Source organism: Brachionichthys hirsutus, chromosome 4, assembly GCF_040956055.1.
Source record: "Brachionichthys hirsutus isolate HB-005 chromosome 4, CSIRO-AGI_Bhir_v1, whole genome shotgun sequence".
Lineage (NCBI taxonomy): Eukaryota > Metazoa > Chordata > Actinopteri > Lophiiformes > Brachionichthyidae > Brachionichthys > Brachionichthys hirsutus.
In genome coordinates this window covers 126,674-143,687 of record NC_090900.1, presented here as the reverse complement: position 1 = coordinate 143,687, position 17,014 = coordinate 126,674, and the positions used below count along the sequence as shown (strand labels likewise).

Sequence of the window (17,014 nt, the reverse complement as noted above, 5' to 3'; positions counted from 1 at the left end):
GATCTGCAGCATCTGGACTCCCCAGGAACCTACGCCAGGATCCTATTTGTGGACTTCAGCTCAGCTTTCAACACCATCCTCCCGGGACTGCTCCAGGACAAGCTGCTCCAGCTCGACGTGCCCGACTCCCTCTGCTGGTGGATCACCGACTTCCTGACGGAGCAGAGGCAGCATGTGCGGCTGGGGTCTACGGTCTCGGACACCCTGACTATCAGCACCGGATCCCCCCAGGGCTGTGTACTTTCCCCCTGGCTCTTCTCCCTGTACACCAACTGCTGCACCTCCAGCCATCAGTCCGTCAAACTGATTAAGTTCGCGGACGACACCACCCTCATCGGGCTCATCTCGGACGGTGATGAGTCGGCCTATAGGAGGGAGGTGGACCGGCTGGTGTCCTGGTGTAGCAGCAACAACCTGGAGCTGAACAGCCAGGAAACAGTGGAGATGATCGTGGACTTCAGGAAAGTCACAGCCCCACCGTCCCCCCTCGCCCTCACAGACTCCCCTACCCCCATCTCCATCGTGGACTCTTTCCGCTTCCTGGGCACCACCATCACCCGGGACCTCAAGTGGGAGCCGACCATCAGCTCCCTCATCAAGAAGGCTCAGCAGAGGATGTACTTCCTGCAGCAGCTGAGGAAACTCAAGCTGCCAACCCAGATGTTGGTGCAGTTCTACACCTCCATCGTGGAGTCCGTCCTCACCTCCTCCATCACCGTGTGGTACGCTGGCGCCACCACCAGGGACAGACACAGACTGCAGCGCATTGTACGTGCTGCAGAGAAGGTGATCGGCTGCAAGCTGCCATCGCTCCAGGACCTGTATGTCTCCAGGACTCGGAGGCGTGCAGGTCGGATCACAGCCGACCCTTCTCACCCTGGACATGGACTCTTTGACCCTCTCCCCTCAGGCAGGAGGCTACGGTCCATCCGGACCAGAACCTCCCGCCACAAGAACAGCTTCTTCCCCTCAGCCGTAAGACGAATGAACACTTAATAATTCTGTCCCGGACTCCTGAATACAACTTGCACTGTTCCATTTGCACTGCGTAATTACGCTAGTTTACTGCTGCTAGTACACATCTGTGTAACCACTCCGGCTGCTGCTGATGTGTCTGTACTTGTATGTTTTTTGTATTTTGTCATTAATGTTAGATGTAGCACGACTTCACCGAGAAACGTTCCTAGTCTGTGTACCCTCACTGACAATGGCAATAAACCACTTCTGATTCTGATTCTGATTACCCCCTCCTATAGGACTAACATGGGTAAATCATCTTTTTACAATACTGCCCCCTAAGGGTGGAACTGTTTGACTCCCGCCCTCAAAACATGCACCTCTTTGGCCTCCTTCAAAACGGCCCTAAAAATACACCTTTCAGGGGGACAGAAACGGAGATAGTCATCACGACTCTCTCCGGATCAACCCCCCCCCCCCCCCCTTTTGTCCACCTACGTTGCACATATTAATTGCCTTAGTAATTTATTGTAATTTATGTAATTTATTGTCATTCGTTGTAATTTTGCATCAGTGGTGTAATTTATTTTAGATTAATTGTTAGTTTGCACTGGCGGTGTAAAATCATTTTATTTTTAGTTTTCTAATGTTACGTTGCATCAATTGAGTAATTTAATATTAGTTTTATTTGTATTGTTAAATGTCGATGATTTATGTACGAAGGACTTTCAACGGAAACAAGACCGCAAGGGCTTTTTAGAAATGCTCCTCTTAGACAGGATGTGTGACTGTACTTGTACTGTAATACATGCTACTGTGTGACTGTACTTGTACTGTAATACATGCTATTGTTTGACTGTACTTGTACTGTAATACATGCTACTGTGTGACTGTACTTGTACTGTAATACATGCTTCTGTGTGACTGTACTTGTACTGTAATACATGCTACTGCGTGACTGTACTTGTACTCTAACATTCTATCTAATAAATATATTCATTCAATCCTTTGGTTGTGGCCGGTGCTTTCTTGGATCAAAGGTCTTGTCAAAGCGTGTGAACTTGCTCCGTCTGTGATAATGTGTGAGGTGGCTCCGCAGTCCACCAATAACCTTCCATTCTCACCTCTGTTGGTAGGAATCTCTGGCTGACTTGAAACACAAAGGTTCGCTCTTTGGGCTCTTCCTGCCTCTCTGCTGTCTGTTTAGTCTCATCCTTGTGTTTATTCTTCCTTCTGCAGGTCTCATCACTGCGGGTGGAGCTTCTGTGGTAGCTGCACCACTTTGGGGTCGCGTTTTGGCGGCAGTCTTTTATGATGTGTCCGCGGTTCCCACATCGATTACACGTGACTGACGTGAGGTCAACTTTCATCACGTTGTCTTCTTTCGGCTTACTTTCGAATCTCTCTGTCTCTTCGTAGCTACGCAGGTTGCTCTTAAACTGCGAGAATGTTACGTCTTCTGTGCTTTGAGCCGTGTGAATGGCAAAAGGTTTGTACGTTTCTGGAAGCCCCTTTAAAATCATGGCGATAATCAGGCCGTCGCTGATGACTTCTTTTGCATTTCTCAAGGCCGTTACTGTTTTCTCAGCTCGTATCATGTAGTCCGTTTCTGGTTCGTCGGGTCTCTTCTGTAAGGACGTGAGTTCGGTATACAGCGCGATGATTCTCGGCTTACCCTGGCTGGCGTAATGGTCGCGCAGCATCTGCAGGGCCTTTCTGCCGTCATCGGCGGCGTCCCGCATAATCAGAGACAGACTTTTGTCATCGAGGAATTGGAGTTCTGCATAGCAGTCGGCGTTTTTGTCAGCATCGGGTTCAGCAGTGGAAAGTATGACGTCTTTTAGGCCAATGATGCGCAGATGGCCGAGGAACTTTACTTCCCAGAGTTGGTAGTCATCTTCATCTCCGCTGAACACCAACCTTTGCCATCGTCTGCCTGCGCCGCGCCGGGGCCCATAACCTGTTGCGCTCGTAGCATTCTCTGCTTCGTCTCCCATGGTGGAAATAAATGTCGACACGTAGTTTCTTCGTGCTCGTATTTATTTCACCCGTACAATTCAGGAGGGAACATCACAACTGTCAGTACGAAATCGCGCGGGTACCGGAAGTGAGGTAACCGAAGTGGCTATCGACATTATGGCCTTCAACATAAAGGCTGCTTCGTGCAGTACAAAATAAAAGCACAGAAAATAACTACAGAAAATAACTCTGCATATGAGAACACATATCTAACAACTACGTCCATGTATCTTCTCCTGGGTCGTCCTCGAGTCCTGTCCAGATATAGATATAGTCCCTGTCTCTCCTCTGGACATGTCCAAACCATCAAAGTCTGGTCTCTCTGACCTTGTCTCCAAAACGTCTAACCTTCACTGTCCCTCTTATTGTCTCATTTCCAATCCTGTCCAACCTGGTCCCTCCCAAGGAGAACCTCAGCATCTTCATCTCCTCCACTTCTAGCTCCGCCTTCTGTCTTTTCCTCAGAGACACTGTCTCTAAACCGTCCATCATGGCTGTCCTCACCACTGTCTCTAAGCCGTCCATCATGGCTTGTTGGACTCTTACTCGGCATGCTCCTCCCTCCACTCTTGTAAGTGGAGGGAGTGTGCTCTCATCTCTTCTGAAAATAAGTGTTAACTACTGCCATTTCCATCCTTTTGGCAAAGTGCACCACCATCTGTCCTTCTCGAATAGATTCTCTCTGTCTTCGACCCACAGTAATCCAGTTTCCAGCAGCGTCCCGTGGGTTATTAATACTGCTGGCAGTCATTGTTAACCCGGGCCTCGACTGATCCGGTATGACTTTCTTATTGAAGGTGATTTTGCATGTTAAATGTCTGGCAAATGTTTACATCGGACGCCATTCCTGACACAACCCACTGCATTTGTCCGGGCTTGGGACCGGCTCAAGGGAGAAACTGGCAATGCTATGTTAGCTCCTGCTAACCGTGCTACCTGTGCTACTCATGAGGCTGCATTGGTGTTTGCCTGCTGTGAACAGTAATTACCTTAGGCCACGGTATTCCTGTGTTGAATGCTTTTGCATGTTTGAGTTCTGTATTTGTTCATGATGCTGTTTTGTTGGTTGTTTCATTAATTCACTCCTTTTTAGAACATGAATGAATGACAGGATGAATGACTTTATGTTTCGACCAATCATCTACCATAAGCTGTTGTGTGCTTTATCCCCAAGGGTGGAACTGTTTGACTCCTGCCCTCAAAACATGCACCTCTTTGGCCTCCTTCAAAACGGCCCTAAAAATACACCTTTCAGGGGGACAGAAACGGAGATAGTCATCACGACTCTCTCCGGATCAAACCCCCCCCCCCCCCCTTTTTGTCCACCTACGTTGTCTTTGTAGTTTATTGTAATTTATTGTTATTTTGCATCTGTGGTGTAATTTATTGTTAATTTATTTGCATCAATTGAGTAATTTAATATTAGTTTTATTTGTATTGTTAAATGTGGATGATTTATGTACGAAGGACTTTCAACAGAAACAAGACCGCAAGGGCTTTTTAGAAATGCTCCTCTTAGACAGGATGTTTGACTGTACTTGTACTGTAATACATGCTACTGTTTGACTGTACTTGTACTGTAATACATACTACTGTGTGACTGTACTTGTACTGTAATACATGCTACTGTGTGACTGTACTTGTACTGTAATACATGCTACTGTGTGACTGTACTTGTACTGTAATACATGCTACTGTTTGACTGTACTTGTACTGTAATACATGCTATTGTGTGACTGTACTTGTACTGTAATACATGCTACTGTTTGACTGTACTTGTACTGTAATACATCCTACTGTATGACTGTACTTGTACTGTAATACATGCTACTGTGTGACTGTACTTGTACTGTAATACATGCTATTGTGTGACTGTACTTGTACTGTAATACATACTACTGTGTGACTGTACTTGTACTGTAATACATGCTACTGTGTGACTGTACTTGTACTGTAATACATGCTACTGTGTGACTGTACTTGTACTGTAATACATGCTACTGTTTGACTGTACTTGTACTGTAATACATGCTATTGTGTGACTGTACTTGTACTGTAATACATGCTACTGTGTGACTGTACTTGTACTGTAATACATGCTACTGTTTGACTGTACTTGTACTGTAATACATCCTACTGTATGACTGTACTTGTACTGTAATACATGCTACAGTGTGACTGTACTTGTACTGTAATACATGCTACTGTTTGACTGTACTTGTACTGTAATACATCCTACTGTATGACTGTACTTGTACTGTAATACATGCTACTGTGTGACTGTACTTGTACTGTAATACATGCTATTGTGTGACTGTACTTGTACTGTAATACATGCTACTGTGTGACTGTACTTGTACTGTAATACATGCTACTGTGTGACTGTACTTGTACTGTAATACATGCTACTGTGTGACTGTACCCTATTCTATCTAATAAATATATTCATCATCATCATCATCATCAGTTACAACACATTATGAGCATGAATTCCACATATTCGAGATGTCTGTTTTCTTCTGGTGCTTGCCGTGTCCACATCTCTAGCACCTGATGGAGTCTCTGTTCTCACCTGATGGAGTTTCTGTTCTCACCTGTTTGAGTCTCTGGTCTCACCTGATGGAGTCTCTGTTCTCACCTGATGGAGTCTCTGGTCTCACCTGATGGAGTCTCTGTTCTCACCTGATGGAGTCTCTGTTCTCACCTGATGGAGTCTCTGTTCTCACCTGATGGAGTCTCTGTTCTCACCTGATGGAGTCTCTGTTCTCACCTGATGGAGTCTCTGTTCTCACCTGATGGAGTCTCTGGTCTCACCTGATGGAGTCTCTGGTCTCACCTGATGGAGTCTCTGTTCTCACCTGATGGAGTCTCTGGTCTCACCTGATGGAGTCTCTGGTCTCACCTGATGGAGTCTCTGTTCTCACCTGATGGAGTCTCTGGTCTCACCTGATGGAGTCTCTGTTCTCACCTGATGGAGTCTCTGGTCTCACCTGATGGAGTCTCTGGTCTCACCTGATGGAGTCTCTGGTCTCACCTGATGGAGTCTCTGTTCTCACCTGATGGAGTCTCTGTTCTCACCTGATGGAGTCTCTGTTCTCACCTGATGATGTCTCTGGTCTCACCTGATGGAGTCTCTGGTCTCACCTGGAGTCTCTGTTCTCACCTGATGGAGTCTCTGGTCTCACCTGGAGTCTGTGTTCTCACCTGATGGAGTCTCTGGTCTCACCTGATGGAGTCTCTGGTCTCACCTGATGGAGTCTCTGGTCTCACCTGATGGAGTCTCTGGTCTCACCTGATGGAGTCTCTGTTCTCACCTGATGGAGTCTCTGTTCTCACCTGATGGAGTCTCTGGTCTCACCTGATGGAGTCTCTGGTCTCACCTGATGGAGTCTCTGGTCTCACCTGATGGAGTCTCTGTTCTCACCTGATGGAGTCTCTGGTCTCACCTGATGGAGTCTCTGTTCTCACCTGAGGATGTCTCTGGTCTCACCTGATGGAGTCTCTGGTCTCACCTGGAGTCTCTGTTCTCACCTGATGGAGTCTCTGGTCTCACCTGGAGTCTGTGTTCTCACCTCATGGAGTCTCTGGTCTCACCTGATGGAGTCTCTGGTCTCACCTGATGGAGTCTCTGTTCTCACCTGATGGAGTCTCTGTTCTCACCTGATGGAGTCTCTGTTCTCACCTGATGATGTCTCTGGTCTCACCTGATGGAGTCTCTGGTCTCACCTGGAGTCTCTGTTCTCACCTGATGGAGTCTCTGGTCTCACCTGGAGTCTGTGTTCTCACCTCATGGAGTCTCTGGTCTCACCTGATGGAGTCTCTGGTCTCACCTGATGGAGTCTCTGTTCTCACCTGATGGAGTCTCTGGTCTCACCTGATGGAGTCTCTGGTCTCACCTGATGGAGTCTTTGTTCTCACCTGATGGAGTCTCTGTTCTCACCTGATGGAGTCTCTGGTCTCACCTGATGGAGTCTCTGGTCTCACCTGATGGAGTCTCTGTTCTCACCTGATGGAGTCTCTGGTCTCACCTGATGGAGTCTCTGTTCTCACCTGATGGAGTCTCTGGTCTCACCTGATGGAGTCTCTGTTCTCACCTGTTTGAGTCTCTGGTCTCACCTGTTTGAGTCTCTGTTCTCACCTGATGGAGTCTCTGGTCTCACCTGATGGAGTCTCTGGTCTCACCTGTTTGAGTCTCTGGTCTCACCTGATGGAGTCTCTGGTCTCACCTGATGGAGTATCTGTTCTCACCTGATGGAGTCTCTGTTCTCACCTGATGGAGTCTCTGGTCTCACCTGATGGAGTCTCTGGTCTCACCTGATGGAGTCTCTGGTCTCACCTGATGGAGTCTTTGTTCTCACCTGATGGAGTCTCTGTTCTCACCTGATGGAGTCTCTGGTCTCACCTGATGGAGTCTCTGGTCTCACCTGATGGAGTCTTTGTTCTCACCTGATGGAGTCTCTGGTCTCACCTGATGGAGTCTCTGTTCTCACCTGATGGAGTCTCTGGTCTCACCTGATGGAGTCTCTGGTCTCACCTGATGGAGTCTCTGGTCTCACCTGATGGAGTCTTTGTTCTCACCTGATGGAGTCTCTGTTCTCACCTGATGGAGTCTCTGGTCTCACCTGATGGAGTCTCTGGTCTCACCTGATGGAGTCTCTGTTCTCACCTGTTTGAGTCTCTGGTCTCACCTGTTTGAGTCTCTGGTCTCACCTGATGGAGTCTCTGTTCTCACCTGATGGAGTTTCTGTTCTCACCTGATGGAGTCTCTGTTCTCACCTGTTTGAGTCTCTGGTCTCACCTGATGGAGTCTTTGTTCTCACCTGATGGAGTCTCTGGTCTCACCTGATGGAGTCTCTGGTCTCACCTGATGGAGTCTCTGTTCTCACCTGATGGAGTCTCTGTTCTCACCTGATGGAGTCTCTGTTCTCACCTGATGGAGTTTCTGTTTTCACCTGATGGAGTTTCTGTTCTCACCTGTTTGAGTCTCTGGTCTCACCTGATGGAGTCTCTGTTCTCACCTGATGGAGTCTCTGTTCTCACCTGATGGAGTTTCTGTTCTCACCTGTTTGAGTCTCTGGTCTCACCTGATGGAGTCTCTGTTCTCACCTGATGGAGTCTCTGGTCTCACCTGATGGAGTCTCTGGTCTCACCTGATGGAGTCTCTGGTCTCACCTGTTTGAGTCTCTGGTCTCACGTGACGGAATCTCTGGTCTCACCTGATGGAGTCTCTGTTCTCACCTGATGGAGTCTCTGGTCTCACCTGATGGAGTTTCTGTTCTCACCTGATGGAGTCTCTGTTCTCACCTGTTTGAGTCTCTGTTCTCACCTGATGGAGTCTCTGTTCTCACCTGTTTGAGTCTCTGGTCTCACACTGGAACTTACCGTAACAGGAAGCACCTGGTCATTGGATCTGGTCTAATCTCATATCTCCTACCTGCAGTTGCTCTTTTCTCCTCCCACTCACAAACAATCGTTCTCTCCAGGTAGCTCTTCATAAACCGACGGTAGTTTCATGGCCTTGTTTTTCTCTTAACTTCAACAACAAGGAGACTTTTAGAATGTGTTTTAAAAAGCTTCCTGTTCATGCAGCAGAAAACACCACCATCATCAACATCATCATCATCATCATATAGAGCCATTCAGATAAATAGTAGGGCGTTTCGAGGCGTCGCCATAGTGGGATTCCTACATTCGGCACAAGCGCCCCATATTCGCCGCGCTGTGCATTATGGGAATACAGAGTACTTTCAAGATGGCGGCGAGCAGGAGGCTGGCCAAGGTAAATCTTCTGATCCCGTTATATTCAAATCATTTATGAAGTTATTTACGCAACGATTGGCGGCCGTGTTTTCGTTCGGCCTTCGTCTTAAGGCAGAGAAGAAAACAATTCCTTCTGAAGCAGCATCGGGGTATCCCGCAGTGGAGTTAATAATGGCGAGGCCAGCCGGCAGCATATTACCGTTATGTTGCTGTTCGCTGTCGCTGCAAAGCACCGGCAAAGTAGGCAGATCGTCGCGGATCCATCCGAAGGAGACCGTCGGGCAGGTCGCTGAAATGCCACCGCTGTCCCGTGGCGCTGTGGCGCAGCGTTTAGTAATCCATGGAGGGATTTCGGATGTGGCGAATCTAAGACTGGGATCGAATTTTAGCAGCACAAGGCTAATGTGCTAATGTGCTAATGTGCTAATCAGCTAGCTCTCCTGCTAGGCTTAGGCCGTGGCTGCGTTACAGCGAGCCAGCAGGGAAGCTGCTCCTCACTGCGTGCGTTGGGGCGGTGCTGAAGGTGAACACAGTAATAATAGTAAGAATAGTAAGAATGATTACTAACTAGCATCACCTAGTACTGGATCAAATGTAAAATGTCTCTCGAAGACGTTTGTTTTTAGTCCCCAAATCTATTGAACAAATTATGGCCAATTACAATTTATTTACACTAAAGACAATAAAGACCAATTCTGTTCTACTCGGATCGCTTTAGAGTGATAGAATAGATTTGTGCTTGCGTTGGGACTGCAAGCAGCGTGTCTTAAAGTGGATAAGTAAGTAAAGTGCAAGGGTAGTTGTGGTGGTAAAAATGAAAGTAAGATAAATATATTTTTTAACCTCATCCAATGGGATCTGTATGTCCTGCTGCGGACAACAAAAGGTCATTGAAAACTTGTATCCTACTTGTATAAATATGCAGACTGGTACACTAGTTCTTGTGATAGATGTAGCAGTCTGTCGTATCAGCGGTACACGTCTTCACACTGCTGCTGTTTCCCGTTCTGGAATCTGTTTGTCTGTGAACTTGTGTCCTATGCTGGCCTTTCCAGAACTCGGTCTTCTCTGCTGATTTGGATTTGTTCTCTGGGGTCGTTTGTCGTGGTTAAATTCGAGATTGCTCTTTGTCTACAGCTTTCCAGTGGATCCCTAATGGGTTCATGCCATGATTAAGTGATATTTGGGACTGTATTTAATTTTGACCACCTTCACTAAAGGCCCGGTTTCAACTGAAGGAAAACAGGACTAAAGTTTGATGCTGCCACCTTTCACACTGGGTGTGGTGTGTTTTTGGTGATGTGCTGGTTTTTTTTTTACCAAACATAGGTTTTAGAAAAATGACCAAAAGGTTCAGCCTTCGTCTTGTCGGACCAGAGGGCATTCCTTTTGGAGACAGGATGCATGTTTTTGTAAAAATCTTTCCAACTATTTTTCTTTATCAGAGAGGTTTGTTTCACCAACATAAAGAACGTGGAATACAGCATACCTCCCTTACCAGTTTCCTTCCCTCTTCTCATGGATTTTGAATAGACATTCAGTCCTTGGTAAAGTCACTGTTATATTTTCTCCACCCATTGATAGGGCTGGGCAAAGAAATCAATTCTGAATCGATTTCCTTTTAATTTTGCGCAATCGATTCATAGTTGACGAGATTGATTTCTCTCTCATTACATTCGCTCCCGTGCACGGTGACTCACCCTCACCTCAACGTCATCACGTCAGGTGCACAATCTTGCATATGCAAAATGCTGACTCAGGTAAAACTGGTCTGCAGCCCCCTCGTCGGATGTTTGGAACCATTTTGAGTTTAAACCGAACAAAGAGCTTGATAAGTCCAAAGTGATCTGCAAATTCTGCCAAGCGGAGGTCAGTTACTGTAGAAACCACTTGGTCAGGTAACAGTCTGTGCTAGCGCCAGCTCCCGACAACATGCTAGCTCTAGCTTCCGACAACATGCTAGCGTTAGCTTACAACAACATGCTAACGTTAGCTTACAACAACAAGGCGTCTGGGCAAAACAAACGAGTGACTTCACCCGCATTACGGCTGATTCTCCGTGGTATCTGTGTTCTTTCTCCTCCGTTTCATCTGATGTTTCCTTTTCTTTCTCCAAGCTGAACTAACATCTTATATAACACCTAGTCTTCTATAAAGATAACGGAGGTTTGTGACACCTGTAGTCGACAGTAGAAAATGAAGGCTTCTGGCGCCCTGTTCATGTTCTGGAACTTTATGGTGCAACGTGTCACAGTAACACGACTTGTTTAACAGTTTAGTTTTAGTTTAGTTTTTGCACTGAAATGCCTTCATGCACTTTGTTGCAGGTCACGTTTACTGTCTTTTTGTCACCATTTAATTTACAGTTCAAGTTTAAAATGAATTTACAAGTATACCAACTTATTTGGTTGCACTTAAAAGCAATTTAATTCCTCTGTGATGTTCCCTTAGGTTGTGAAAAAAAATAAAAAATAAAAACGTTTTGTAACACAATGGAGCTGCTTTTATTATTTTTGAGTAGATTCATGTACCGTATTTTCACGACCATAGGGCGCACCTGGTTACAAGGCGCAACATCAATGAAAGCGTCTCTCCAGTGTGTCCTGGGTCTCCTCCTGGTGGGACGTGCCCTGAAAACCTCCCCAGGGAGGCGTCCAATAGGTGCCCGAGCTACCTCACCTGGCTCCTCTCAACGCGGAGGAGCAGCGGCTCTACTCCGAGCTCCTCCCGGATGACTGAGCTTCTCACCCGATCTCTAAGGGAGAGCCCCGCCCCCCTACGGAGGAAGCTCATTTCAGCCGCTTGTACCCGCGATCTTGTTGTTTTGGTCACTACTCCAAAAATACTTAGAATTACTTGAAATTTAAACCATACCAAATTATGAAGGTGTCTGCAATTTTGTATTTATGAATACTCAAAAAAAAAATTCATGTGTTCCAATATATTTTTCTTCATTCTTTCACTGCAAAATGACGCTCATGTGGAATACGCTTTTCTATCTCAAAATACGCTAAATGGTCAAAATAATTCACCTTTCCTTCATTAGGGGTGAACGGGTCTGCTAAACTCCTGAAGAATGTCTTGTGTGCTTTCAGCACTGTAATGTCATGTCTATTGAGTAGGACTGCACTTTTATGGGGGGGGTGTGCCAATGGCAATTTTCTTGTTAGGAACTGAGGTCACAACCTCTGCTATGATTTTTGTTTGGCCCCCAAATTAAGTGTTTAATTTCTCCACAAAATGTTGTCACCTTTAAGTCTTGTCTTGACTATTGACTCCTTGTCTTGATTTTTTTTCTTCTGTAATTTGCCGGTGCTTTTAGGAACTGGAAGAGATTCGCAGATCTGGAATGAAAAACTTCCGAAATATTCAAGTTGAAGAGTCAAACCTGTTGTCATGGCAAGGGCTCATCGTTCCTGTAAGTAAGGCTTCCATGGATACTTCTTTAACATTTGTTGGCCTCCAATTTCCTTTACGGTTCCAATTTCCTCCCTTCCAGGATAACCCTCCTTATGACAAAGGTGCATTCAGAATTGAAATCATTTTCCCCACCGAGTACCCGTTCAAGCCTCCCAAAATCACATTCAAGACAAAAATCTATCACCCCAACATTGATGAGAAAGGCCAGGTATGCTTGCCCGTGATCAGTGCAGAGAACTGGAAGCCTGCAACCAAAACCGACCAAGGTATGTGTGTGTGTGTGTGTGCGTGTGTGTGTGTGTGTGTGTGTGTGCGTGTGTGTGTGTGTGTGGTTTTAAAGGACAAGGTTCTGCATGCTAATCTAGATTTTAGGCCTGATTAATGAACACTGAAATTGTGACTCATTTTCAAATGAATATGTATTCGTTTTAAAAGCAACCATTAGTTAAACTAGTAATTATTCTGTTATTGGCAGGAATGACACGCCCCTACAATACAGGTGCATCTAAAAAAATTAGACCTAATTCAATTCAAACAATTCATATACAACTTTCATTACTACTCAGCAAAATATTTCAAGCCTTTTTGTTTTGATAGCCTACAGCTCAAAAAATACTAATTCTGGTATCTGATATTAGAACATTTTATTAACTCAGTCAAAAAAGTATTTGTAATATAGAAAAGTGAAACTTCTGAAAAGTATATTAATCTCTGCAATCAGCCTGTGGTTTGATTTCACGATTTTTCTTTGCTGCGACATAAAGCAGGGTTGTGTTTTAAACCGTGCTGATAAATTTAGACAAACTGCTGTAACAAATGTATATATAAATAGTCCAAGCTGCACGTATTTCCATTTTTCTTTGGGTTTAAGTGCCGAACCTTAGGTGTAAAGTTCTTAATGTTGTTATATAGAGCGTGGTTACGCCCCATCATGCCCAAAGAGGACTCTCTCATTTAATCCTGATCTCTGTAATCCAGTTGAAATGAAAGACTGAAACTAGCTCGTTAGTTCCACAGGCCGATGGCGTTGGTCCGGCAGCCGTAGCTTGCCCATCCTGTAAACCAGTGTTTCCCAACAGTGTGCCGTGGGAGATTATCTATTATGAGGCGCACTGTCAATAATTTGTCTGTTTTCAGACTTCTTTATATATATATATATATATATAGAGAGAGAGCGGGGGACTGGACTGTAAGGCGCATCTGTCCCTTTAAGAAATGGAACCCCACTCGCTGCGTCGCATCTGTGACGCAGCGAGTGGGGTTCCATTGTGGGGGGGGCATTAATTTATTGAGCTAGCCTGTGCTGTATTGAGCTAGCCATTAGTTTATTGAGCTAGCCTGTGCTGTATTGAGCTAGCCATTAGTTTATTGAGCTAGCCTGTGCTGTATTGAGCTAGCCATTAGTTTATTGGGCTAGCCTGTGCTGTATTGAGCTAGCCATTAGTTTATTGGGCTAGCCTGTGCTGTATTGAGCTAGCCATTAGTTTATTGGGCTAGCCTGTGCTGTATTGAGCTAGCCATTAGTTTATTGGGCTAGCCTGTGCTGTATTGAGCTAGCCATTAGGTTATTGGGCTAGCCTGTGCTGTATTGAGCTAGCCATTAGTTTATTGGGCTAGCCTGTGCTGTATTGAGCTAGCCATTAGTTTATTGGGCTAGCCTGTGCTGTATTGAGCTAGCCATTAGTTTATTGGGTTAGCCTGTGCTGTATTGAGCTAGCCATTAGTTTATTGGGCTAGCCTGTGCTGTATTGAGCTAGCCATTAGTTTATTGGGCTAGCCTGTGCTGTATTGAGCTAGCCATTAGTTTATTGGGCTAGCCTGTGCTGTATTGAGCTAGCCATTAGTTTATTGGGCTAGCCTGTGCTGTATTGTCATCCCAGACTTCCTGACTGCATTTCTTGACTGTTTGTCTTGCAGTAATTCAGTCTCTCATCGCACTGGTGAACGACCCCCAGCCCGAGCATCCCCTGAGGGCAGACCTAGCAGAAGAATACTCAAAAGACCGAAAAAAATTCTTGAAGAATGCTGAAGAGTTTACAAAGAAGCATGGTGAAAAACGGCCATTGGACTGATCACCCTAGGAGCGAGTAGTCCTTTGTCTCGTTCCCTTCCTTTTCCTCCCCTCCTATCTCACCTGTCAATCAAATACAATTATTTCTCTCTGTTGTCCCTCACCCCTCCTCCCCTTCCTCACTTCACTCTCTCTTGGCCTTCTCTCTTCCTGCTCCTCACAGCCCAGGAGCCACCCAGCTAAAGGTTGACCGCCTCCGCCCCCTCCCTGTCCAGGACTCTGCGAATCAGACGGCTTCCTCCCATCCACTTCCTCATTCTCCTCAACCATAAACCTCCAAACAATTTCTAACGTTCTACTTTTTTCTTAATTTGAGAAACGGAAAGAAGGAAAAACAAAATGGCTTTTTAGATGACGAGTTGGGTGGAAATATTCTATAATGTGTTCCTTTCCTCCATATAGACTTTTGTGTTCAATAGATCTCATTGGACTGGACCGGCCTTCGGGAAACGAATAATACAAGTCTTTTTTTGCTCAATTTGATTGGAATGATGTTAATGTTATATCTAATATCTCAACCTAGAGCGGGGCCTCTACCTTAATCCTCTCTCTGCTTCACCGTAGACATCCTCAGAACGTAATGAACCCGTCAGAGGACGGGTTTATTGAACACGGAGCACCGGCCACGCTTTATCCTTTCTTTTCTTGTAGTTGCTGGTTTTGCCACACAAATGAACTGACTACTGTTAAATTGAATTCCTGCATGACAAAAGGCTGTTGTGATTTTATTTCGTTATTCATTTGCTTTCTCCACTTTAAATTATTTTGATTGGCGCTCACAATAGATAATCAGAATCTCTTTCATCAGTAGGGGGCACCCTGCAGTAACCCTTAGCATACTGGAGCCCCCCACGTAGAGACATACTTCAGCATCAAGTTGACTGCCAAGTGTCCGGCTGATAGGAGCCTAACTCGTCGGGGGGGGGGGGGGGGGGGACAAGATGTGAAGGAGGATGAACTCTGGATTGAGGCTGGTTTGAAGCTCAGCTCCTGGTGGTGGTCAAATGAGCACCTTGAAGGCAACGGGGAGAAGGGTGGCTGTTTCGGGGTGGGTCACGGCGTGTAATAACTGACCTGGTCCCAATAGTGTTTCGTAATAAAGCTAGCCATGTGGCCTCACACTCTGCTCGTCCAGTGGATGTTTGTTTATGAAGCGAAGCAATGCAATGAATAAACATTACAAATGTACATCACGTCATAATTTACAGCGTTAAGTACATCCTAGTACGACTTAGTGGAGCTTAACATTTAATAACTTGACCTCTTTGCTTCAGCAGCTGATCGAGTTGAGATTTTCTGTTAACGTCTGACCCTGTCTGTGTCAAGAGGACTCGATTACTTGGAGTTCTTCTGTTTCGACACTTGTCCCCCCCCCCCCCCCCCACACACACACACAAGTTATATTAAAACTAAAAGAATTTAGCTAGTATCTCCTTCTGGAAAGGATTTCATTGATCTTAATACTGTGAAAACATTTTCTATATTTTTGTGCGTATATAATATTAAAGATTTTCAAACCAAAATGAATATACAACAAAGGTCGTCTGAATAAATGTGAACACTGGTTGTGTTGCCCACATCTTTACATTTATGAATATTTTTGGGAAATATGATGCTAGATTTCAGCAACTTTAAGAAAGAAAAATCAGATCAAGTAACATTTCTATTCACAACCAAGAAACATTCAGAACCACGAGTTAGTGTGAAAGGTCTCAGGCAGACGAGATTTAATCAGAAAGAAATGCCCCCCTCGGTGACAACTTGTGACCCCGGTACCCTTCCTGCGCATGCTCTGAATGACTCTGGGTAACGGCTCCACTCCTCCGATGGTTGAACTGTTATGGGAGCATGCTGCCGGGCTCGGATTCGGTCCTGGAGCAAATCCCAAATGTTCGATAGGAGCTTGCAGGCCAGTCCATACCGGTGACCCCTTCCTCTTAAGAGTTGTCATCAACAGCGACCGCATTGGTCAGACTAGAGGATCTTATCTCACTACCTGGGGCTGATGGGAGTCCCATTCCGGATCACAAGAAGGTCTGTTCCCGCCTGCCCAGAACAGATGGTCGCTCCCCTGGCTGCCTTCACATCCTCATGCGTCAATCCAGAAAGTGAAGAGCACAGATAAAAATATCAATCATGAGTAAATGTTAAAATTATTTCAATAAAAGGTAGAAACCAAATCCTAAAGAATACCAACCTGTATCTGGACTTCCTGCTGCCACGCCTGATCGATCATCGCCAACAGGTCAGCTTCAAAGGTCGGTCTCGTCTATCAAGGAGGATGGAAAGATCAACGGATGCATGGGGTTCGGGGTTAGGGTTGGGGTTATTTAAGGGTGGGGATCCTCCTGTTACTGACAGAATGATTACCTGCCGAGGAGGTTGTGTTTTTGCCTGCGTTGGTTTGTTTGTCTGACTTTCAGCAAGATAGCTTAAAAGGTTCTGGACGGACCTTGATTTTCTGCAAATGTCGGGAATCGCTCCAGGACTGCTGCCAGTAGTTCCCGACTGGGAGAGGGGCTACTGCTGGGAGAGGACAGCCCCGACGCCGACGTTGCTAGCGTCCGTGTCCACAATAAAGGGCAGCTGAGCATTGGGGTACGCCAACACTGGGGTTTCAGTGAGAGTTCTCTTGAGTTGGGCGAAAGCGGCTGCGCATTTGTCGTCCCAGTTGAACGGCTGGCCCTTGTTGGTGAGGCGGTGCAGTGGGTCGGCAATGTTGGCAAAGCCCTGGACGAACCGCCGGTAATATGAAGCCAGTCCCAGGAAGCTCCGCAGCTCGTCGAC

At 45.9% G+C, this 17,014-nt stretch overlaps 1 protein-coding gene across 1 annotated transcript; it reads left to right on the top strand.

Annotated features, from left to right (window-relative positions):
- The first annotated feature begins 8,716 nt into the window (after positions 1-8,716).
- ube2l3b (ubiquitin-conjugating enzyme E2L 3b) lies at positions 8,717-15,348 on the top strand. Its single transcript, XM_068761010.1, has 4 exons — positions 8,717-8,755; positions 12,059-12,154; positions 12,236-12,422; positions 14,074-15,348. Exons 1-4 carry the CDS (start codon positions 8,729-8,731, stop codon positions 14,226-14,228), a joined length of 465 nt encoding a protein of 154 aa, XP_068617111.1. The 5' UTR covers positions 8,717-8,728; the 3' UTR covers positions 14,229-15,348.
- Positions 15,349-17,014: the final 1,666 nt, after the last annotated feature.

What these genes read in the sequence shown, in the direction of transcription:
- ube2l3b (XM_068761010.1), top strand. Translation starts at nt 8,729, where the DNA reads ATGGCGGCGAGCAGGAGGCTGGCCAAG. An exon ending in GGCAAGGGCTCATCGTTCCT is followed by an intron (nt 12,155 to 12,235) that starts GTAAGTAAGGCT and finishes CCTCCCTTCCAG; the next exon opens with GATAACCCTCCTTATGACAA. An exon ending in TGCAACCAAAACCGACCAAG is followed by an intron (nt 12,423 to 14,073) that starts GTATGTGTGTGT and finishes TTTGTCTTGCAG; the next exon opens with TAATTCAGTCTCTCATCGCA.